This window comes from Monopterus albus, unplaced genomic scaffold (assembly GCF_001952655.1).
Source record: "Monopterus albus unplaced genomic scaffold, M_albus_1.0 scaffold83.1, whole genome shotgun sequence".
In the NCBI taxonomy this organism is placed as follows: Eukaryota; Metazoa; Chordata; class Actinopteri; order Synbranchiformes; family Synbranchidae; genus Monopterus; species Monopterus albus.
Genome location: NW_018127963.1, coordinates 1,010,038 through 1,035,354, shown reverse-complemented (window position 1 = coordinate 1,035,354; position 25,317 = coordinate 1,010,038). Strand labels below are relative to the sequence as shown.

Genomic DNA, 25,317 nt, shown 5'->3' with positions numbered 1-25,317 from the left:
GCGCGCATGACGCCATTTCCCGACAGCAGGCTGCAATTATAAATGAGTACCACACGATGTCGCCACTACACTACACTACACTACACTACACTGTAAATACAGTCAGTAAATCAAATAGCAATGCCCCTTAAGAAGGTACATATTTATTTATTTGTGTTTATGTTTGTGTTTGTGTAGCTGTGGTATATGGAATCGTATACATGCATTCTAACTCACCAAACAGGTGTGTTACATTATTTCCCATGGAGATTTGTCCACTCATGCAGGTAATTAAATCTGAGAGCATAATTTTCTTCAATGTACTTACTAAAATAATCATAATGCAGCTATTATGGCAGTCAAAACTGAATTCAACTGATTTATATAACCCCTACGCCACCCAGTCAGACCCTAATATGATCATGCCTTCCTGCAGATATTTATATTGTAATATTAAGGTTTCAAGTATTCAAAAACTGCTGTATATGTCTGTTAAATCACTTTCATTCATGACAACATACTTCTAATCAGCCAGTCTGGTTAGGAAGAGGCTTGGTGTTTCTTAAACACTGCATATTGGGTGGTTGATTTCAGTGCTCCTCCTGCAGTAAATGTTAAATATTAGTAGGCTATAAATACTGTGCTTCAGGTTAATAGTAGGAACTTTCCCAGCAGGCTTTGATTTGGTGAACTTCAGGTCCAAACATGTATAAACCTCTAAGTGAAACCTCAGTGAAATTTCATTGAAAAGCAAAAGATTTTCAAATGTTTCTTTATGTGTGACAGTGGTGACTATATTTAAACAAATAGTTTAACCTGCTTCACACTGAGATACACAATACTGGGCATAAATTTTAAGCACTTAAAAACAATGCTGTGAAGTTGCTTTCAAAATAATGGCATGGGTAGATTTTATTTATCAAACTGAGTAAAGGGTAAAAAAAAAAACAACTAAACCAAATCAGTGTTTGGTGTGACCACCATTTGCCTTTAAAACAACACTGCTCTGTTTGTGTACACTTGTGCACAGTTTTTAAGCATAATGGAGAACTTGTCACGGTTCTTTTGTAGACTCCATGATGTTGACATCAGGGCTCATGTTCTTCTTGTTACTATTAATAGTTCTTTGTGACTCTAGCTGTACAGTATATTAGTTGTTTTTATACTTTGAGCCCAATCAGAATACCTACCTGTAACAAAAATGATTGTGTGATTGATGACAATCTCAACACTTAACATGCCCAAAATATTTCTACAGTACTACAGATGTTGAAATGTTGTTGAAACATCGGTTGTATGCAACCTGAACCTTGATCTTCCAACCAAAACCTCTCTTGTTGTAACCTATTTGTATTGTGACCTTCAAACCACCAATTCAGCTCCTGTTGAAAAAGTTCTTAGTGTTATGTACCACTACTAAGATATGAACATAACCATGGTGTTTTTCTAGAAGTTGTGGGCCTGGTATCGATTACATGAAGTCAATGAATGTGATCATTTTAAAACAATTTCAATCAAAACAACACATTGCTCCCAACAGTAGTGGCATAGATGTATTATAAAGAAGTGCAGTGTTTCTTTCTGCAGTGGTTCAGTCTTCAGGGTGAACCAGCAGAGGTCTTAAGGTGCTGAATGGTCTGTAAGTACTGAAAATACAAAATAGGTGCTGCTAAGTTACTACCAAAGCCATCAGAACATTAAGCCAGAGTCTTTTAGGCTGAATCACCAAGATGGTAATCTCAATGCCAGTCACAAGGAAACCTGTATTTTTATTTGATTATGTCACGAGAAAACTCAGCCACATACTGAAAGTTTTCATTTAGCATTTCTTTAGCTAATTTACCTCCTTATTATTGAGGTAAGTGCAAGTTTATTTCTTGCTTTTGCGCAGTCTTTTCTTGCCAGCACTTTCCCTTCTTCAAAAGTCAATTGAATATGAGAAAGATGAAATAGTCCTTCTCATTCTTGGCCAGCAGCATCTACAGTAAGATTTTCCCTTCCATTCATTATTCCCTCTTGCTCTGCAGATTTCTGAGCAGACCCAGGCCTCCCACTTCCCCTTGTGGTCCTTCTGTCTCTGCTGCAGCTGTGTGGGCAACGGCCTCACAGCGATAATAATGGTCAAGATTAAAGAACAATTGCTCATTGTCTTAAAAAATGGCAAGAATGAATGAGCAACTATGTAAACAGGGACATTAAATGACAAGTTCAGAATAATATACCAAACCCTGGTACCCCACAGGGGGTGAATGGTTCTGTAGTCAGTGTAGCTAATTTGGTGATTTGTCTGAGTTCCACAAAAATGCAAAAGTGTTATTAAAAAATATCTGTGAAAGTACTTGTGTATTGCCATCTTTATAGTAAACCTGTGCTGAGTTATAGGGTTTAAACTATATGTGCTATGGGTTCAATCTACATATGTTATGCTAAGCTTCTTTCTCTTCTCCGGCCCCATACGATAATACATGACTCTGTGCAATCTAAAGCTGGAAACCTAAACATAACAGAACTGGAAAACATATCGGTAAATAATGTAACTTGTAGGGACACATCAGAGCTGATTAACTGTATATTAGCATGTCATTTTATCTGTGTAAACATACAAAACTCCACCTTTCCTGATTATCATTCTTGTGTATTAATGACTGTAACCTGTATTCATCCATGTGGCTTTGACTGCATGATGCAGTTCCCATTTCAATTACATCATTCTTGCCTGAAACAGGACCTTGAGTTGTTTATTAACAGAGAGTCTGTCACACACAAGTTAAGTTTTATTTACCTCTCCCTGTCACTACTATTCCACAGCAGGACACGTTTCCCCCTCGACAATCAATTTATAAAGTTTTATGAATCTCTCGTCATGGTCACCAGTGGTAGTGGTGAGGATGGCTCGCTGCCAGAAAAGCTGCTTCTGCTCCCTCACTCTGTGCCCATCTCTCCCTACGTTGCCATTATCCAGCAAGACCCCTGCAGCTGGGCCCCCAAGCACAGAACTGCTGTCCAAGACAACACGCAAAAGCCAAGAGACTGGAGACTGGAATCTGGAGACAAGAGAGCCTCAAACTGTTTAAGACCACTTCTATTACAGCCAAATGATTCTGGTGCCTCACTACATTTCCTTCACTCTTTCTTTCCAGTAGGTTGTTGCCAGAGAGAGTGACACATTATGTAATTCCTACATCATGTTCTGGGTCTGTTTTCACGAGGCCTGCAATAGAGCTCAACTGGCAAAGTCCAACATTACAATAATTAAGCATTTAATAATGGGTTTCAAAATGGAAATGTAACCATTTATGCCTTACTTGTCATTATAAAAGTGTACCTATAACAACAAACAATACAGACCGCACCTATTTGTGAACAATACAAATAACAGCGGGCTGATTTTAAAAGTATTGTGCTATTTTTATCTCAGTATTTTTGACAGATTTCCTCAGTACAAATATGTGTGGAAACTACAGCGAATCCCATACTTGAAATGAAAATTTAGAGACTGAGAGGATAATCTCTTGTTTGATCATCATTTTCACTTTGCCAGTGATCATGTTTTTATGACAGCACCACTCAGACGCTTTTGGGCACTTGATCAGTTCCAATCAGGATAAAACAACACTTACAAACAGAACAAAAAAGAGATGGTACGTAACACTCCTTGGATGTAGTGAGATCTTATTAAAGTCCAAATTTAAAGAACATCAGACAATAGAAATCCCAGAGGGGAAATGGGGTTGCTTCACTTCACTCAGCAGCCCTGGAGAACTAGCAGTCAATGGGGATATACCAAGGATATACCCTTATCTAGCTTACCAGGTACACCATTTAAATGCTCCAGGCAAGGAACCGGGCAGCCACAGTGGAGTGTCCTTGCAGTACGACATCTAAGTCTGGCTTGTGGAGGTTAAAGGTTACCATCACTAGCGTTGTTAGTGTTGTCATCATAATCATCGCTCTCCTTATGCTTATCACATGCTGTTTCCATCTCAGTCTCCTGCAGCTGAGTTCAAACGGCATCATGACCAACCCATCACTGCTATGGAACGGAGATATCATGTCATGTCAAGGTCACTGTGGTCTGTAATCCTTGATTATAAAAGAAAAAAACATTCACAAGAAACATGATAAAAACAAGTTAGATATGCAGAAATAGAGACTTGAATACAAATCGTACAATAATAAAACTATAAATACATTTGATTGAATTCAAGTTTCGAATCACTTCTAAATACAAACTGCTACAGGTTTATAATAAAAATAAATAACAAACGGACCCAATTAAATGAAAACACTACACATAAAGTGTATAAAAAGTATTTGGGTCAAAACTGTATTGTTAAAATGCATTAGATCAATAGTAGTTCCCTTGACAGCTTATGTAAATACCACACTGAACCTCTCATTAGGTCATAGCAGAAATGCAACAACTCTGATCATAAAATAAGTCCCTGAGAACATAAGGGTTGGTGCATACAGTTCCTGAGATTCAAGTCTTTTGGGCTTGATTATAAAACAACATATTTATACTGTTATTTCAAATGACACAAAGTGAACCTGCATTAATAATATCAGTATGTTTGTGTGTCGAATAGAGAGGGGATTAATTATTGTGACTCTTTGTGTTTTTCTCTGGAGCAGGGAGCCTGGCTACTGTCTATAATAGGAAGAGAAAAACAACAGAGGCTAGGCTGCTCATTTCTGGAAGCATTTTAATTGCTAGAATCCGGTGCCAAGCTAAAAATGCCTCCTCTGGCCTTCAGCATGAGAAAATAAAAGACGTTGCTCTCTGCAACACCTCAAAATTAGTGCCGCAGATTACTGTAAATATATGGGACATACATAAAAGTTGCTGTTGTAGGAAGTGGAAGTCTGCCTTTGATGCACATCTGAGACCAAGCTTTACAAACGTTTCCCTGCCCAAATCAAATCATCAGATGAAAAAAGAAGAAATGACCTCGGTGTAGGTTTCAGAACGTCAAGCTGTGATTCCACTGATATTCTCCTGTGCCTTTATGTAAAAATATTTTCCACTGATGGTCTGAAGCACCAGTAGTTTCTAAGGCTGCAGCTTTGACCGTCTGTATCACAGTGGGTGTGTGACTGTGAAACGCTAAGTAACTTCCTCAGAGGGAGTTTCCCTCTTCAAAGGTGGAAAATGGGATGTAAACAGTCCCAGCTCAGTGGACGGCACAAAATAAATAAAGTTAAATCTAACACGATGTGAAGAACCCATGCCTCCCATGTATCACTTCTAATCATGTAAACCATCAGCTCTCTTCCATGGCTGTTGCAGTTTTACACTCGTCCTCCCCCTAACTCCACTTACTTTTCTTCTGTCTTCTCTATATTCTCTCTTCCTCTGTGTCCACTTCTACAGGGACTTTATGGGACTCTGTGAAAAACAGACTTTAAACTGAGTCTCATAATCCAGAGGGCTTCATCTGATGAGTTCTGGCTACTAAGTTTCATCCATCTTTTTTCTAATGACAGTTAAATCTGTGCAAATTACTGAATGATTCCCTGTAGGAGGCACATGCTCTGAAAGTTAACAAGTTAAAGTAAGGAAAAGGGAAAATGAAAAAGTTACCTATCTCACATTGGGAGTGCTGGATTGAGGGAAATATTGTAACATGTGGGTGATTACAAATATTCAGTGTTTCACCAGCCAAAGTGTTGTGATATCAAAGATCCCAGACTTTCTAATAGCTCCTTTCCCATATCCTCTCTTCGCTATTGTTTTTGGCTCTGAAATTCCAGCTTAAAAGCAAAACCATACAACTGTCACCCTACTGGGCTGAATGATCAAGTGTACTATATAACATCCACTATCTACTGCAGGATCAGAATACTGGCAACTGAGGCTGTTCTGTCATGCTTTACTCCTTCCAGTGCTGAGTTTTTCCCAAAACTACTCCTTTCACGAGCCATAGTAAACCATCACAAATCATGAATGGTCTCAGGATTTGTCATGGTTTCTATTTGCTGGCTTTGTGTTGATGCTTTTGTGAGCATTCTCATGTGAAAGACTATCATCATGCTTTATGAAATGCTTGTTATTCCAAAGTTCCAATTTATTCATATTGTTTAGTCGTTATGAAAATACTGCAAAGCCACTGAAATCCATCTATCGCCTTAAAATATCTATTTAAAATGCCTCATTAACCTCTCAGGCAGATAAAAGGTCTGATGTTTGTTAGATAATGCTTTCAGACAAATAGTGTCTTAGTATTTACAACCACAGGCAGATGTGCTGTTTAGCATAAATGAGAAATGGCCTGGTTATCAGAGACCACATCTAATAATGTAACAAGATACATTTACAAGTAGGCCTATTATATTTAGTAAGGGTGTATAGTATTATGGATCTCTAGAGAAATGACAAACTGTAGCTGTGAACTCAAATATTATAAATCAACACAAAGAAGAAGCTAAATGGCAAAATAGCAATGTAAATAAAACAATGTTTTCCATTTTGTTGTTGACAACACAGTAAAAAAAATAGTCCTATATATGCCCAGCTTTCACGATGTGCGGGTGAGTAAAATCGTTTAAAATGAGGGGTGACAGCGGTTTTCAATGCCACTGTGAAGAAAGTCCCACAAATGTCCACAAGGGTCCAGCGTTTATTTCATAAGAAATATCTTTATTTTCATGGAGTGTTCCCTTCTCCTGCCTGCATACACTGAGCCAGCAGGAGTGCCTTGATTAATCCCTCATGAATTTTGAACACTTGATTTTAGTTATTAAAAAAACATCTAATGCCAAAGGTGATGTCATGAATCAGTCACTTGACAACATCTCCAGAGATAAAACTAAATCTTTGCTGTTGTACCAGGGAGGCTGCAGTAATCTTGAAGATACCAATATAAGCAAAACCTTTTGCAAAGCAAAATATCACCAGAAGCAAGTGATTTTTTTTCCCCTGTATTTAGGGCAAAGTGACCAGTTACCAGATTTATGAGAGCAGATGCTTATACATCATCCTGATTAATGATACTATTTTCTAAGCAGAGTGAATGAAACCAACAGAACCTTTCACACCTTGTTAAAAGTATGTTGACCTTCTGACTAGTGTGATAAAAAAATCTTTATTTTCCATCATTCAAATGAAAAATTCCTTGAACTCAAAATTACAGTGAGCTCGCCGAGATCCTCTTGACATTTTGATGCTAGAATAACATATTTCATTACATTTCAAAGATTTTATCCATTTCCCAAAAGTGGAAAACATTCCCTTCAGGAGGACATTTGTTTACCATCACCATCCATCAAGTAGTGTAGTCATAAAAAAAATATCATGCTTCAAATCTTTGTATGAACAGTGTAGGAAGCCTAGTGCATGTGTATCACAATATCAGTGATGCCAAATGTGTGAATCAAAACAATATATCTAAACGTGGATTATATCTTTATTTACATTTCTTGAGACCGTAGAGCTATACACACAAACACAATATTAATCACAGCTACAAGTTACCATATAAACAAAGGATTGGCCAGCTAGTACCCATTCTAGGGCACCTCTCCAATAAAGCATAACAACACAGTAACCACATCACCCGCTGAGAACCTTGGTTTCTACAAAATGGGAGTTTCTACATCCCCATCTTCATCTGGGCTGCTACTCTGGCTGCAGCAATGCACAGATGATTTAGATGTAGGCACCGGAGGAGGGGGCTTGTACAGCACTTCACCACAACCACTTCCAGCTGTTTTAAATGCACAGAAGTCCCTAGAGCCCAAAGGTCCACCATTACCTTTCCCTAGACCCATGCAGCTCAGCTTCAGGGCACCACAATCACTACCAGGTGAGATTCCCTCTGTCTTCCTGCCCCCCCCACCCCACCCCACCCAATCAAGATTGTGCCCTGTCTGATCTGTTGTCAGTTCTCCAGGGGTTGGCACACTGTACAACATGACAGCAGAACCCAATCACAACTTAACCCCATCTATCAACACAGGATGGGGAGAAGAATCATAGATGAATCTCTGAAGTGGAAACAGAACAGTGTTACTTGCTTCAAAAACACAATTTTGTATGTAGCCTCCTATCATTACAGCAGGCCCTTAAAAGCCCTGCCAGGGCATCTGGCTTATGTTTGGACCTGGAACTGGATCTGTTTGATCCCTGTGAGAGCACAGGCCAAGGCACACTGTACAAGTCAAATTAAAACTTACCAACTAGTTAACTAAAAACATAAAAGCATACACACACACACACACACACACACACACACACACACACACCCTTCACGGACCATAAAACATGTCTTATAGTGTTAGTAGATCTGGTATTTGTGGCTCATAGTGGCAAGCAGAGGCAATTGCACAAAAACCTTAACAGCGGTGGCATTTCCAACCTTTTAAAAGCAAATAAAGAACTTGTAATAAAATAAGTTAACAAGCATTTTCAAAATGGTTGTCTCGTCCTTCATTGATTATTAGAGAAATTAAAACAATAATAAAAAAAAGGCCAAATGTCTTAATATTTGATTGGCAATATAATAGTGGTATGACACGAAGTCCGACTGAGATTAAAGCTAATTGCACCAATGGTTACTCCCTCTGTAATCCATTTCACAACGGGGGGAACATGAATCAACTTCACAATTAAATGCACACATTGTTACTAAAGCATCCTTACTGTTGTGGGTGAGTCTAGACATGCAGTCCGTCTTACAAGACTCTGTATATGTCCTCTCCTTAACACAAAGTCAGAGTTGGCACTGTTGAGATAGTTCAGCAAATAAGACACTCTTGGGCAGTGATACAACATGACAGCTGGCTCTCTGGCATTGTTTCTGGAGAAGGTTTTCAGGATAATTATAGAACCGGAGCCACAAGAAAGTCAAACTGAATTTGTTTTTTAGCACTGCGGATTACTGGAGCTACCAGTGTCAAGACACATAGTGCAGTTGTATGACGCCAAATGGGAAAAGGGTGAGACATTCAATGAAACAAGAGGAGGGGAACCGAACGGGGGGGGGGGGATGGTAGATGGTATTACACTCTAGCGCTATGCCTATAAACTGATTGAATTCAATCACTTCACACAGTTTTGAATCACTTCTACAAGCAAACAGCTGCAGGTTTGCAACAAAAATAAATAAACTGCTGGAGTTAAATCTCTGTTACCATTGCATCAGAACATCACACCACACTACAACAAGCGTGAGTCACCAGGAAGGATATACCTGTATAGTCACTTTAAAAACCTCTTATTGTTTGTGAGAGTAGGTGCCCGGACCTGTTTGTGTAGCAGTTATTAGGAGAGCTGGCAGGAACACATCGTCAATTTCAGATGATGGAGGAATCCCTGTAGGTTATATGAATGATGCTTCCAATTTAGCATGTTTGTCAAGCAGCTTCGGGGTGGCCTGCAGCTGACATTTTCAGTTAGTGAGCTTTTCTACTAACTGGACATGATGCACAGACAAAAAAATAAAATAAAATCAACTAATCTTCTGTGGCTTGGTTTCCATTTAAAAACTCAGTTGTGATTTGCAACAACCTTTTAGTGTGTAGCCAGCTTAAGGTGCACTAAAATGAACTAGCAGACAAACTATGCGATATTCAGCATTTATAAACATTATCTTTCTTCCCCTCCTTTAAATTCTTTCATTACTGCCAGTACTGCTTCAGTTCTCTTCATACAAAACTTTAAAACATATAAAAACATGCTAAAGCTCCATTAAGAAATTTTTTGGATATCAACATAAAAAAAGGTGCTAGTCCTGCCAAGCACACTGAAAGTCATTAGCAAGAGCTTCCTGTGCCAGATCACTACATTTTGCAGACTCTCACTGATGCATTATATAAAACTGTGGACATCTGTTACCTGCAGCCGCAGAGCTTCATTTAAAACGTGGCTGGTAAAGTAACAAACTTCTATCAATCCAAAAAGAGTCAGTTAGTGGGCTAATACAGGTATAAGTGAATATCATAAGGACATACATCAGGTGGCCAGAAAAAAAAAAAAAAGACTTAACTAGCCTGTGTTTCTGTTGTGTTATTTGCTTGCTAGCAAGCACCTAGTAAAGCACCAGTATTTGGTAGCTTTGATGTGCTGGGTTTGTAGTGTTTTTTTTGTTGTTGTTTGTTTGGTTTTTTGCTTAATGCAGCTTTAAGCAAATACACTGACATCATGATGTCTTAAAAGCAATATGCTCCTCTGTCTCTTACAGGAGAAAAGCAGGTCATCACATCCTCTTTGAGACAGGGCTCAGGCACCTGGTGATGGGATGCAGCCCCTTCAGTCAGTCCAGTGGTTGGGGAATGGGATAGGGGTGGGGGGGTGAGTAGTTGACAAAGAGGGAGCTGGGGAGGCAACAAGCTACAGACCAGATCTGGAGGTTTCCTCCTTTCAAACAAGAATACGAAGGGCTGGTAGCACGCCAGAACTTATACTGACACTCCAAAAACTGAACATTTCATACTTACAGAACTACTCACGTAACATCAGGAGCCTGCAGCAGGCAACCTACAGAGTTAGGACTGCAGTTGACTCAATTATTCCCTAATCTAAACATGGTCGGCTGCACAATCAAAGTTGAAGCCCTTGGGTTAAACCCCATCACACAGGTTTGGGGTATGTGTGCTGCAGCCTCTGTTCCCCAGTGTCAGCCCCTATCACACAGGGCTTGGTCTATGGTGATAGTTGTAATGGTTGCCGTGCTCAGAGTCTGCAATCTGCAGGCTGGGTTTCCTCTCTGGCTCTTCGCCATCAGCTGCGTCTGGTCTTGTGCAACGTGGAGGTCGCTTCTTAAAGAAGTCTGACACATAGCGTACCTGCAGAGGAGAAGAAGGGCGGTAAGCTTTGGTCACTTATGAGATATTTTTCCCACAGAGTTTGTGCAAGTGTAAAGGGATACGGAAGAAAGCCTGGAAACTGTGATTACATATGTCTGAACAGCTCTGTGCACAGCTGTTAAGTGACACACTAACACTTAGACACATCTGAAAGGAACACACACAGAGTAGGCATGACCCCTGTAGGCCGCACTGTGCCCAGGAGGGTCTCTAATTGCACACCACACTGGGAAGGCCAAAGGCACGGGCTCACTTCCCAATTAATCATACATGGACCCAGATCCACACACACACACACACACACACAAAAACACACTACCACTCAGAATTTCCACAGGGTGGTGCTGACAGTGGTTCAATCAAAACAGGGAAGTGGATAAACAATAAAGAAATGAGACACTGCCAGTGTGAGTGTGTGGGATCGTATCAAGTCACACTTCATTCATACTTGTTGATATTCCAATTTTTACTGCAAGAATAAAATTAAGCAGAAATATGGATTCATCAGCAGGTGTCAATCCTAAGATCAAACCAGTCCCGCCCATATTTGCTTTGCCTATAGTAAGAAACCACAAATCTAAGATGTCAGGTAAAAAAGAAATTGGAAAGCTCATTACGTAAGCATGATTTCTTGAGATGCATGTTTTTAGATAAGAACTGATGTCAATACTATTTTCAGTATAAAATACCAAAGCTGAGTATTGTACACTGTACAATGTACACTGAGTTTCTTAGTGTTTAGAGTAGCTCAGTGACTCGACACCTTATGAGCATCATTTGGTGGAAGTACTGACTGTCCTATATCACAGAAGCATCATGTAGAAACTGTTACATTTTGCAGTGTTTTGACAAAACAGAATGACAGAAATTGTCTTGAAGACTCACAGTGACTATAGCAACAAGTGCTCCCTGCAGCAGCCCCGCCAGCACGTCGCTCCAGTGGTGCTTGTAATCGGAGACTCGGGTGTAACCCACATACACCGCGAAGGCCACCAGGAAGAACTGGATAGTGGGTCGCAAAAGTCTGGCCCACTTAGCCGCCAATCTTGCCTGAACATAAAGCTGAAGGGGGACATATAATGGAAGAAGAGCAGAGGGTGGTGGGGGGTTGAGGGGAGACAGGCAAGAAAAGAGAGAGATCAGGCAAAAATAATTATGTAGACATGTCTTTCTGATTTTACTTGCTATTACGTTGAAAAGATATCATGAGTGGTTTTGGTTCCCAAAAGGTTATACCACCAAAGTTAGGATAATGCTATTTGATGTCTAGACCAACATCTATTGTATCTAACTGTACTATAATTTGCTGAGAAAAGCAGCAGTCGAATGTTTGTTTTATAGAAGTCATCTTTATAGTTGCTTTATATGCACAGCTCAGCGTCCTATCAGGTTTCAGGGCCGATGGGATCTGATTCCAAACACCAATTACAAAATGTCTATTATTTACTTAGAACATGCGTTTGCGTCACGCCACAGCAAAAACAGTGGGTGAATTGCATGAAATTGAATTTAACTGTAAAAAGATGAAATAGAACCCCCTTTTTACTGGAAAGCAGCAGACGCCATAACATTATGAATCTGGAGACAGTACAGAATTGGCATCACGCTACAGCCCCAAACACACAGCCACACTATGCACTGAATTCTGCAGGACACAGGCTGGGTATCACATACTATCTGTCTCTGTTTGCAGTATTTGCCTGGCAAAGCAGAGTGCAAACTGAAGCACTGACTGGAACAGACACTAGCTGGAGATGGCCTGGCTTTCCTTTCTATTTTTTTTTTTTTTTTTTTTTTTTTTAACTGAAAAACATTACTTTGCTTGGCCTCCTAAAACTTGCTGTCTAGCACTGGTAGCACTGGTGCCTGGCTTTTGATACAAAGATGAGGCCAAGTGTAATGAACTGGATAGCCCTGGAGGACAGAACACAGTGCATGCTTTGCTTTCATCACTGCTGGGAGAATGGCAACAGAGGCCTCCAAATTCTTTCTCAGTATCCACATTCTTTCTCTGAACCCTGGCCATGTCCTTTTATGTCCCCAGGCAAAAACTGGGCTTAGGAGCCTTTTCTCCTCCTGAACAATTAGCCCTCAAGAATGGATCCAAATGCATAAGCTGGTTGTGAGATGAGCCCATCTGGTGATTGTTAGCGAGTCGGATTCTCACAGATATTTGCCTGATCATATTTCCATATTTACTGGAGGTACATATATATAGTGTTTCACAACTTTTAGTGAAGTCTTAAACATAATTACTGTACTTACTGCTAGGAAGAGCATGCAGTACATTCCAAAAGAGGAGTGACCAGAATAGAAGGACAACCTGGAAAAGACAATGAATCATATGAAAGTTTACACCGTGGCAGCTTGTTAGCATCACTATTATATAAAATGTGTTGGAATTTAATTCCATCAAACAGTACTGAGCCAGGTCTCACTTTCTCTTTTCCAATGTTAGGGCTGTAATGAGTATCAATTTCATTGTTGTATTAATTTCAACATATTTCCCTCTCTAAGCACCAACTGTAATCCCCAGTTTGTCTCCCCCTACCTTGACTCAGTGACGTCCTGAGGATTGCCAGTGCAGTTGATCTTCTGCATGTATCCCTTGCAGAACTCAGGAAGACATACGGCCATGAAGTTGGGTCTTGGGCGGCCGATGGTGAACTTGGCAAGGTCGGTCAGTGACTGGCTGACAAATGCTCCAAACAAGAAGGTACCCACTACTTTATAGAGCGCAGCTACATACTGGTTGAAGTCTGAATTAGAGTAAATTCTCTTGCTGTAGACCAGATAAGCCTCTCCGGAGGAGATCTGAGGGATGGGAAAACGAGGAAAAGAGTTTTTGGTTTCATTTTTAAAAGTTTTCTCATTATTAGAAGGAAATTACTTTTCCTCCCTATACATTCATGCTTTGCCCAGCTCCAAAGGCAATTTAGTAATGGACCAACACACAGGATTTTGTTTAATGTCCTGTAAACGTTCCATAATTTTGGATTTTAATGAAGCGAGAAGCATGGGCGGAGCCAAGGGGTGGCCAGGGTTGGTACCAGCCACCCGCAGAATCTGAATGGCCACCCCTGCCAGAGTCAAAATCTGATGCTTGGCAGTATTACTGAAAGTAAAACGATGACAAATTGTTGCCTCAGCTACAACTAACATAATTTTGGTGCTTCATAATTGATATTATCCAAATTAGTTTTACTTAATATCATACATGCAGCATGATATTTGCATTCATTTCTCCAAATGTGTTGTTCTAGAGCACTTGGCATGATTTGCCTCAGTGGGGGGTGGAACCAGTGTGCCACAGTGATGTTTCTGGCCAAGAGTACATAAGGAGTGCAGCCAAAAATAGCTGAAAATGGCACTGTGTGTATCTCATTTGTACACACGCACACAAAATAAATCAACAGCCAGAGAGATAAATATTTCATAGAACTATGGGTTTAATTGTCTTTACACCTCTCCGAGTCTGCACCTCAGCCTGGCCACCCCATCCAAAATTTTCTAGATGCGCCCCTGATGTAAAGAAATAAAACTTTATCTGCCAAGAGAGGAGAGATTGATGTTTTGGGTCAAACTTACAATGACAACAGTGCAGGTGATGGTGACAGCTGCCATCATGCTATGGGTGATGGTGTCTGGTTTTATCGGGTACATGATGCTCTCATCATCACAGTAAACCCCCCTTTGATATGGCTTGTACAGGATGTTCAAAATGATGAAGGGCAGTGCCGCTGTAATGAAAACAAAAGTCAAGGATTACAGTCTGACAAGGAGGAGTTAGAATATTAGCTGTATTTAGAGAAGCAGTGCTTTTAGAGACGTTAGAGGAATGTGCTGGTGCGTGACTGGCATGATCATGACTGGGCAGACCGACCAACAACTGTGTGGAACCAAGTTAATGGACTTCAGAATCTGAGAAAAATGTTTTGGAATAACACATTTGTCACTGTTTCTATATGTTTTCAGACATGACATCATCCAAGTTGGAAAGTGAAAATATTTCTCTAAGGACAACTAAATTGTTTTCTCCCTCCATCATAACTTGAAGGTGTAAAATCACAACAGGCACAAGGACAAAAAAGAACATCTGGTAGTTAAATGTCAGGGTAGAAATGCACAGCAAGGAATAACATAAATAGAGGAAAACAGTATTTACATACACAGTCAGGTGGCATATGTAAAATCACACATCACACACATACTCGGTCGACTCAGAAGTACATAAACACTTACAAGAGGTTTCTTAAATTAAACAAATCACTGCAGTCTCAACGCACATGGGTCTTTTGAATGATGTGGCTGTGTGCAAAAATAAGACCAAATATAGCTGCTCAAGGCTCCCGAGTGCACGAGTGATGTCCTTGAGATGCTGGGAAACATTCATCTCCGCTATACTCACTCACTCTTCCTTCTCTCTCACTCACTCACTCACTCTTCCTTCTCACTCACTCACTCACTCACTCACTCTTCCTTCTCACTCACTCACTCACTCACTCACTCTTCCTTCTCACTCACTCACTCACTCACTCACTCTTCCTTCTCACTCACTCACTCACTCACTCACTCTTCCTTCTCACTCACTCACTCACTCACTCACTCTTCCTTCTCACTCACTCACTCACTCACTCACTCTTCCTTCTCACTCACTCACTCACTCACTCACTCTTCCTTCTCACTCACTCACTCACTCACTCACTCTTCCTTCTCACTCACTCACTCACTCACACACACACACACACACACACACGGTGTACAGTCATATTACAAGGCTGTAATCCAAAACTTCTATCTTACTGCCCTGGTTCAAGGCTATAATAGGGAGTGTTTCATAAGAAAGAGATATGGGGTAGAGTACGACTCTAGACAGATACAGTATGTGGGAGAAAGACATCATTTGCACAATTACAGTACAAAGCCAGAGGCGATTCTTCCAGCCTTAAACTATTTGGAGCTGAGCAGTGAGCGCATGGACCAAGATAATTAGCTGATAATAAATGATCAAATTTAGAGCAGAAAAACCATTATTAGTTATCGCCAATTAATCTGCCAGTCATTTTCTTTATTATCCATTTCCAAGATGACATTTTCAAATGTCTCATTCTGTCTGAGCAACAAACTAAAGATGTTCAGTTTTCTGTCATAAAGGACTAAAAACTGAAAATATTTATATTGAAGCAAGTCAAAGCAAGTGGATTTAAATGACAGAGGCCTAAAACTTCTTAATAAAATTAGCAACCGTCGTCACAGGAACATCAAGCTGTTGTGGCCTTTACCTTGACCACTTTATTTTTTTTTAATCTCCTCAGACAACTCCCTTCTTCTTTTGTTCATTGTGGACATCCAGTGATAAACAGCACAATGAGCACTTTGATAACTGATAAGAGTGAAGACACCTGTGATGCTAATTTAAGACAACAGCTTGCTTGAAGCACCACTACAGTACCCTTATTTATCGCTTCTGAAGTGTACCAATAATTTTGTCATAGCTGTTTCAGGTCTTTGGAGAATATACCAAAAGCTTTCTGCAGGTTCTTTGTTTTATTCTCTGCCAAATCCAAGGCAGGTACAGTACACATAGAAAAAAATGTTTCCAGGAAGAACAGGGCATTGCTCACTGAGGCATAACCGCACACACACTTCTAACCACGTCCGTGAATCCAAGCTTACATAAAATGAGGGCGGACATTGTTTAATAACATTCCAACTGCACACATGTCCATCACCCTGTAAAGACAGAGCTGTGTTGGCACAAAAAGAAAGGAAGGGCAGTAGTATAGCAGAAGCTTTGTGTTGGGCAGAGAATAAACAATAGCATACTATAAACTGAACACACCATCACACACGGGCTCCTGTAACCCGACTTTGGATGAGCTAGATCGGACTAGACAAACAAGGAAGGAAAACACACCAACTGAGATACCAGTTGCCTACATCACAGTAGCTATAAGCTTCATATAACATAAAAAAAAAACTAAGGAGAAATCACAACTACAACATTTCAACATCAGCTGAAGGCGGGTCTAAACATATTTACACAGTGCACAAAACAAAACCAGTGGGTGAAATGCAGACTGTAAGCATCAGCCAATGAACTATAGCTTCAGCCCACACATGTGACAGCTATACTTTTTAAACTCATTTTTAATAAGTGTGAATAAATTGCAGCAGCCTACACACAATGCACCTTTGGCCCTTCTCACAGAAATGAGCAGCAGCAGCTGGATGACACCTGTCCCTTTTGTGGCAGCTTCCCACCAACCACCAGATCTACCAGCCATGTCACAACAAGGTGAACCATGGGTGTAAAGCCAGCTCTTTGCACCAGCAAAGTCCTGTTGTTTACAGCTCTCTTGTATTTAAACAACAACCTGCCTCAGGCACCTCATGAGAGCACCACAATATCGCTGTGGCTTTTGAGGGCAACCATGGCAGCTTCTGCGTCTGTACCCTGCTTCCAGCTGGCAAACAGGGCAGAATGCGAAGAAACCGCTGCTGTTGGCTTACTTTTCCTACTACTCCTGGTTGCTGATGAGTCACTGGACAGTGATACTGGGTGGATTCTATTATGGAGTTATTATTGTGACTTTTAAAAGATTCAGATAATGTCTATGACTATCTTTCTACAATCTCTTGGTTTTAAAAATATATATAACTCTAACAAATTAATAAAAAAAGAAACAGATTCTCAGTGCAGTTTCTTCCAGTGGCCAAACTGGTGTTAAGTATTTTCACAATATTATTTTAAATGCTTCCAGACTCCTTATACATCTAGTGTGGATGTGACTGAAATTTACACAGCATGTCAAATGCATTATTTTACTTGAAAACATAATATAATCAGGGTGTTAGCACTGACAGACATGAAAAATAAAATAAAACCCTTTGTGGAGTAGGGGTTTAGAGTGTGCTGTCATTACAGTCGAGGGAAATGCGGGGGGCCGGGGGGGTTGGACATTGTGACATAAAATCTGTTTCCCCTCGATATATTTCATTAGCCAAAACCAACTTTTTAAGCAGCTTGGAATGTTCACACTTTGTATGAAACTAAAAACACTGGAATTGCAATCAAAGCAAAGGAAAGACTTGTTTGACAGAATACCAACATATTCTAAGTGTATATATTACAACAGGTTTTATAAAGGTTATGCAAGATTGGCCTGGTCAAAGTGTTGGGGAATGTTTATTTACTTAATACAACATAGTAAGTGTCACTCTAGACCAACATTTCTGTACTGGAGTCAGATATATTACAACTCCAAACTGTTAAATAAAGCTTTAAACACTTGCCAGTGTGGGGCCATTAATCACTACAGAGCTGGAGAAAGACGAAGTGAAAACGTCAAAGAAAAGTGCCAACAGCTAATGAAATCAGCAACATTAAATTCTAAAGTATCATACAGTATGCAGTTATCTGTTTAGCAATATGCTAAAGGTTTTTTTTGTACTAAATTCTCCTAACCAAACATGGATTTTGCCAGTGTGCCAAACAGCACAGACCAGGGTGCCTGGTCTTATATAACCCTCCCTTGGCTTGTAATAAAGTGTGAATCATTTCTATATTCATAAATGAAGCACTAATTCAGCTGCCTTCATACTTTGTTAGCCATAAATCACAAGTTTGGATGAAAATAAAAGTTCTTAAATAAAATGATGTAAAGTGTGTGTTCTGCCGTCACAGGCAGAACATATGCTGCATCCTTAGGCGTGTGTCCTAAGAGCAGCGCAGATCTCCTAGAAACAAACCAGCCACTCTCTCAAAAAGCAGACACAGACAGCTTACAGGCAAAAATAGATGCAACTGCAGTCAAAATAGGTCTCCAGCACATAACAAGACAACCCCACAACCCAAACTGACACCATTCCAGACCTGCCTCCACTAAAAGACCAAGCAGCGCCTCTTGTCTGAGCCAAAGTCAGAGACATCTTTGGCAGGAGAAAATCCAAAAGAACACATACATGGAGGAAAGGTACTTATTAAGGATACAGGAGGACCTTCTTTCTAGACACCTGCTTCTTGGTAATGGAGGGACAGAAAACACTATATTTGGAGCGTAACCAGGAGTCTAATGTGCAGCTGCCAGTCAGAAAGCTCCAGCCTGAGCCCCTAATGGGAGCCTGTTTGAAGCTGCAGGGCTCTAGCTTTCTTGTCTGAGATTAAGGAAGGGCAATTTTAGAGGCTTTGGTCCAATTTCAGATAGTTTAAGGCCTCTCATTTACCTGGCTGCAGAACAGCCTTTTATCTGCCTTGGCACCTCTGTGTCTCTCCCTGCTGAAAATAGATATCAGTGCAACAAAGAGCTGAGTAACTGGCAATGACTGCATGTCAAGATGATCTGCAGAAAATGTCAGAGGAGCATCACAAAGGATTTTATCATAAATTGTAGCCCCACTGACAAACAAAGATGGCAGTGTGCAAAGAGGCTTGCACTTTCCTACACGTCCTCCTTACTTCCACCACTGCTGAATCACATCCTCCATTCTGGTTGTTTCCTTTGTCTCTCTGAAGGCCATTCATTCTTCCCTCTGCAGCTTCTGATCTTCTTGATCGCGCCGTCCTCCCACATCTAAATTCTGCTGTAAATTGAGAGGCCTGAGTGGGATTGGGCTTCATATAGCTGACAGACGCACAATTATACAGGACCATTTTGACCACAGTCACACTATGGGGGTGAGATTTGAGGTTTGTTACGTCGTCTCTCTGTTTGTAGTTGTTTTCCTGTCTTTGTCGCTTACATCTACAATAATTTCTCCTGCTCCATTTTTCCACTGCAGAAAGGTTGACACTGTGAACCAAACTGCTATGATGGTTGCTCCACTGGTCAGAGTAACTCACCTGCCTGCACTGGTTTCTGACATAACCTTCTGCACCTGCAAAACCATATGGATTGATAATTATTCTCATAAAATTTGAAAAAGTATACAGTCTTGGTTTTCGTTATGCCCGTTTTCAAACCTGTGTGTATGGTGTGGGAGGGGTGTTTTCCTGGGCTGCCCTACTTGGCTTAAAACTTTCCTTCAGGGTCACAGCTGGAACAAAATGCACCTCCATCTAATTTCTTCCACTCATTTCTTGCCTTTACAGCATAAAGGTCACCAGTGAGTTTCTTCTTTCTCCTCTGATTCATCTTTTCCTTCTGTTGGTAGCTTGCTTCCTCTCATATTAACCCTGCTCCTTGCCTCTTTGTTTTTCATCCCTGTGTCACAGTTAAGTCTCCATCTCTGACCAGTTCCGAATGTCCTCTCTTCCCACCGTGGACAAACACAGACTCTGCATTTTTTCCTTTTAGTTGCAGTCAGTGTTTGCACTTTTCTTTCTCCCCTGCCTCCCCTTTGCCTCCCTTCTCCATGTCAAACATGCTTTCTTGAAATGACAGCAAAAAAACCTATAGCAGCAAAGCTCTATAGTGCATCAACACAGGTAATGTTGCAGACCTGTTAAAGATAGCTTGTGTTATCAAAGCAACTCAACGCAGCCTGACTGTCTCAATCCAAGCTGGACTGACTAATGTGGAAGGTATTTGCTGAGACTACAAACCTCTGCCGACATTGGGCTCTGGAATTCTAATTCACATGAGAAACGCCCAAGTTCAGTCACACCAGATCTCGCTGCTGCGGCCTATTCTTTATTTTTACTCCCGCCATTTCACTCCATCCATCATTTACGCATGCTTAGTTCCAAGTAGTGCAGAAGGAGATTGGGTGGCAGGCGAGGTCGTACAAATGGTGGGAGGGCAGCTAAATCTGGGTTGGCAATTCAAGAGTTTGGGTTTGGAAGGGATCAAAGAAGCGGGCCACACAGGTTTAAACCTAAACCATAAAGGTCTGCGGGAGGAGTTTAAATGTATTATCCTGAAGAGTACTGAGCGTCTCTGAAAATTCTGTGTTATATAGACAGAAGGCACTTCTTCACCATTTCAATCATGTGCCATTAAAAGATACCAGAAAGCTTAATTTGCGCAGAGAGAGCTGCATGTCCTACCTGTGCAAAGCAAAACAAGCCACACAATTTCTCATAAGGTTTCCTCAGATTCCACAGGTTCCTCCCAGCTCACAACGGGCTGACTTTTGGAAATGTGGCTTTAATGTGCTACTGATTTGAAAGAAACCATCATGACATCATCCACTTCAGACTGTGACTTATAAAAGGACATTAACCAGAAATCCATGTGCAATTAAACAACAGAGAACTAGTCTCATTTCTCCTTGCAGGAACGTACATGCTTGTTTGTTAAAAGGGCTTCCGTTTCCATGAGACATCTCTCCTGAGAAAAGCAATTGCCTTTCTTTGAGAACTCCGAGCAATCAGTCTTCTACAACACAATTTTACAAGGCCCAGCTCTCTGGAAACGCTGCAGCACAGGGAGGTCAAAGGACAGAACATGGAGGACGCTTTACAGTTTAATAATACAGTCCAACAGAATGCAAAGAATATGTAAAAATGTGTTGATAGTTCTGCTGCTGTAGGAGCAATCTCTATTGCATTAGGTAATGATTAACAAAATAAAAGTTTGATATTCAAGTGCTGGAGGATAATCACAAACTTTACTGCCTTATTATTTAGGTGTGGGCTGGAGAAAGAAGCAGACAAACCCAAAGCTGTGTCTGCAAACTATCCGATTTTATAGCCAAGGAACTAATAATTCAAAGAGTGGTAACAATAACCCACTGTCCTCGATCACAGCTCTGTATCTGCAAATAATTTCAAAAAAATCTACATGAGGGCAATTTGACCTGCTCCTTCTGCATATATATTACTTCTGTCTAATCACACATACAACAGAACTGGCTTGTCAGTATATGTAACAGGACAACAAAGAGTGTGTGAAGAACACTGAAGAACAAAACTTTGCGTGTGAGCAGGTGTTGCAGAAATGTCTTGCCTAGTCACATATTACTTAGCATATCTAACACATTACTCATAGCATATTACTCATAGTTCGCAGCTCATTGCACATCGCGTACAGTGGAACCTGCGACTCCTCCTTTTAGCCCTGCACGATCTACCAACAAACAAGAGTGCCAGGCCGGGACAGGTTAAGCCCTGGTCTTTTCTCTTTGTGCTCTGAGCCAACACCAACCGTGCACTTATACAAGCAGAGGAGGAGAAAGGAAGGGAGAAGTTACACCAAAGAAAGAATGGGGAAGAAAATAAAGGGAGGCCAAGAGCTTACAATGATCAACAACTCATGACTCAAGACAGATATTTGAAAAGCACAGCTCAAATGGCCTTCATGATAGATCAGACGTCTTAGCTGTAAACAGGACAGATAACACAAGAGAAGGAGAGCGGAAAGATGGACTTCTGTGAGCACGGGATCGGGGGTCGTTCAGGTGGTCTGAGCCCGAGCTCAGTTTCAGCCAATTTGTGTTTAAGAAATCAGTAAACTACTCCTTAGCTCTAGAAATATTATTTCAGATTTCTCAATTAAGAGGTTCAAGGTATGTTTAAAATATAGAGAACTGCACATCCATTCATATAACACCAACAGTTGTTAATTTGGCCCTGGCAGGGCAGAGCGTGACTGGTGGAGAGCATGCCAAAGAAATCACTTAACAGTTGTATTTGCTGCTTTTATTAGGCCTTTTAGATGCCGTTACAAAAAACAGTTGAAGAGACATACAGGTGAGCTATAAAAGTAGAGAATAGATATGTAGAGAAAACAGAGAAGTGGATCAGTGAGTAGGAGAAGCTAAAGAACATAATGGTAGATACTAGCTAGAATAGCATTCAATGTTGAAAGATTGATTCACATATGAAGTGTTTGGTTTAATATAACATGGAAATTGTTCAAAAAAAGCAAAACTCAGGACTGTTTTCATATAGGTTCATGATCAGTATAAGTACAACCTCCACGTTGTTGTTACATGGCTGAGGCAACCTCGCATAAGCTTCAGGTTGGCTTGATGATTATTTGGGAGGGTGATGTGGGTGGCAAAAGGGTGGGATGCAGACATCGAGAGCTGACTGACCAACCCAAACCAGATGTTAATCCCAGACTTGTGACAGCAAAATGGAGAGGCTTATCAAGTTCAGCAGCCTGTGGATGTTCCCATAGATGGAAATAAATAGCTCAGAGCTTTCTGAAAAGCTGAGGGGAGCTGTAACCGCACAGCAGTGCAGACACACAGACATGAGCTGTCAACCCTGTCTCCATCCTCCCTCCAGCTTCACCACCATCACCAACACAGACAAAACAAGGGATGAACATGCCACTAAACACTAGACCATTATATAGCACATGTCTGTCAAGAGCTTGTGGCTTTAACACAGAAAACCAGTGCCTCACCAAAGTGGTACATTCCACACACACACACACACACACACACACACACACACACACACACACACACACACACACACACACACACACACACACACATACACACACTCTGAGGAGATGAGTTCTCACATTTGTTAATGTTTAATCATAATATTCTGGTCTTTAAGTTCCATTATGTGTTTAATTCATCTAGTTTTAAATAATGTACAGTATTTAGTGATCACTTTATTGCCTCTAACTTGATCTATTGAATTGGGCTGGATTAATACTTTCATTGGCCAATTCTTTTAATCTGTTTACTCATTCAAATATCATATGAATTTGTTTATGAATTAAACAGTGTGTAAACTCTTATTTATTCCTGTTTGATTAGTCCAATTATATGCAAATGAATGGACTGACATGAGATTTGTGGTCATCCATTTCTCATGCTATTCAGTTCCAATCATTACAAAATAATGGCAATGACAAAGGGAGAATTTATAATGACAGCTGCAAACGTGTGTTACTGATATGATTCATTTTCCGACAGCTCATTATTTTTTCAAAGCCCAGAGGGGGAAGGAGACAAAAAAATAATACAGCAATGCGGTTCTCTGGTTACTACAGCAGTGGAAAAATCTATCTGGTTTCTTGGAAACGTATTCTTTACTAAAATTGCATGCAAAGAAGAATGGTCTGTGGAGTGAAAGTGGATGTAATAGGCCTATCTTGAGAAATGCACTGAATGTGGGAAGTAGGGACATTCTTGGCAGGACCCCTGGCAGACAAAATACAGAAGAAAAATGGGAATAAGCGCTGCACACATATTCATATCGAATTTCCATAAACAAATATTCAGCTTCCCGAGACTTCTGTAAAGTCCTGCAAAAGTTAAGCAGCCTACTTTGCAGCAAGCATGATAGTGTTACCTCTTGTGTTCCGCCACGGTGCAAGTTAAATGTCCCATTTTAACATATTCTGGTTTGCATCTGCATAAATAAAGGTGGTGACAGCCTGCTCTTTTAGTGTTGGGCACATGCATGGAAATCCATCTGCTTCATTTGACTTTGAAAGAGAAACTATGATGTTGCTTCCGAGCTGTCCTGAGCACTTTTCACCTGATTGCAAACACGTTTTGTGTCATTTTGACGCGCAAATGAACACTTAATGCAGGGTTCCCATGATTATATGAATTACTAAGTTACTGCCATTGGCGCAAAACACACGAGATATTAGTAAGAAATTCACAACAGACATAACATCGGTAATTCTCACTGACAACAGTAAAGTTCCCAAATGGAAGGCAGGTCATGCTGACGTATAGTTGGTACCTGGTGTCGTTTACTTACCAACTAAAACACACAGCACGTCCATCACCACATATAGCTTCTTCTTGTTCCGCTCGTCCATTTTCTTCCCGGGCATTTCAAATTAAACAACTACTTTTTGAAAAAGGTGAAAAAGTCCATCGGTGCTCGCTGGCTTCGGAATAAACCTACAGGTTATGCAAACCACCTGGTGACCTGCGCCACGAGCTCTTCCGGGATCCTCTTCACTGCCCGTGTTAACATTGACAACATAGGTGTGTGTGGCCTTCTTAAAAGGACAGCGTGTTAAAAACCAGTTTCTGACCAGATACGCGTCGACAGTGGAGTAGCGCGTCCCTGTGTGCGCATCGCTGGTTTCGGGTACAAACTGAACAGATCCTCCGAACTTACAGCGCTTGGGGCGTCCTGTAAAATCAGCAAAACCTCTCCTCTCCGCACACACCACGCCGGTTCCTCCTCCCAACTTCCTCGTCTGGCTCCTCTATGGCTATCTGATCGCCAGGCTCGAGGGCTTTTTACGCACAGGCGTGCAAAGAGGCGTACAAAGTGCAAGAGAGCAGACCTCTCCTCGATTAACTTTCTATGTCTTTTGTATAAAGAGGACTCACAAACTGTAAAGATCAGACCATGATGAGGTTCCTGGGAGCAGCAATGCGCTGTCGGCTCAAAAGTATCCCTGAGGCATAAAAATAAAAGAGGAAACAAATGACTGTTAGTACACCTGATCTCATTATCTGTAAGTAATCCGGATTTAGCCAAGAACACGCAGTCCTCGACTAAAGACATGTTTGACCCCATTTCTGATGGACATAAGGTAAACACTTGAGCTGCTCGGTTTTGTCGAGAACTTAACCTTTTCCCACTCATCTCCCACTTATGAGAGAGATTTATGTTGAAGGATTAAAAACAACTCAGGCTCTAAATAAGGTCCA

General features: G+C 40.8%; 1 protein-coding gene across 1 annotated transcript; it reads right to left on the bottom strand.

Annotated features, from left to right (window-relative positions):
* Window positions 1–9,314: 9,314 nt before the first annotated feature.
* plpp2b (phospholipid phosphatase 2b) lies at window positions 9,315–25,141 on the bottom strand. Its single transcript, XM_020607011.1, has 6 exons — window positions 24,407–25,141; window positions 14,374–14,525; window positions 13,337–13,599; window positions 13,051–13,108; window positions 11,671–11,847; window positions 9,315–10,764 (listed from the first exon to the last, which is right to left on the bottom strand). The coding sequence occupies exons 1-6, from the start codon at window positions 24,480–24,482 to the stop codon at window positions 10,606–10,608; spliced, it is 885 nt and encodes a 294-aa protein (XP_020462667.1). The 5' UTR covers window positions 24,483–25,141; the 3' UTR covers window positions 9,315–10,605.
* Window positions 25,142–25,317: the final 176 nt, after the last annotated feature.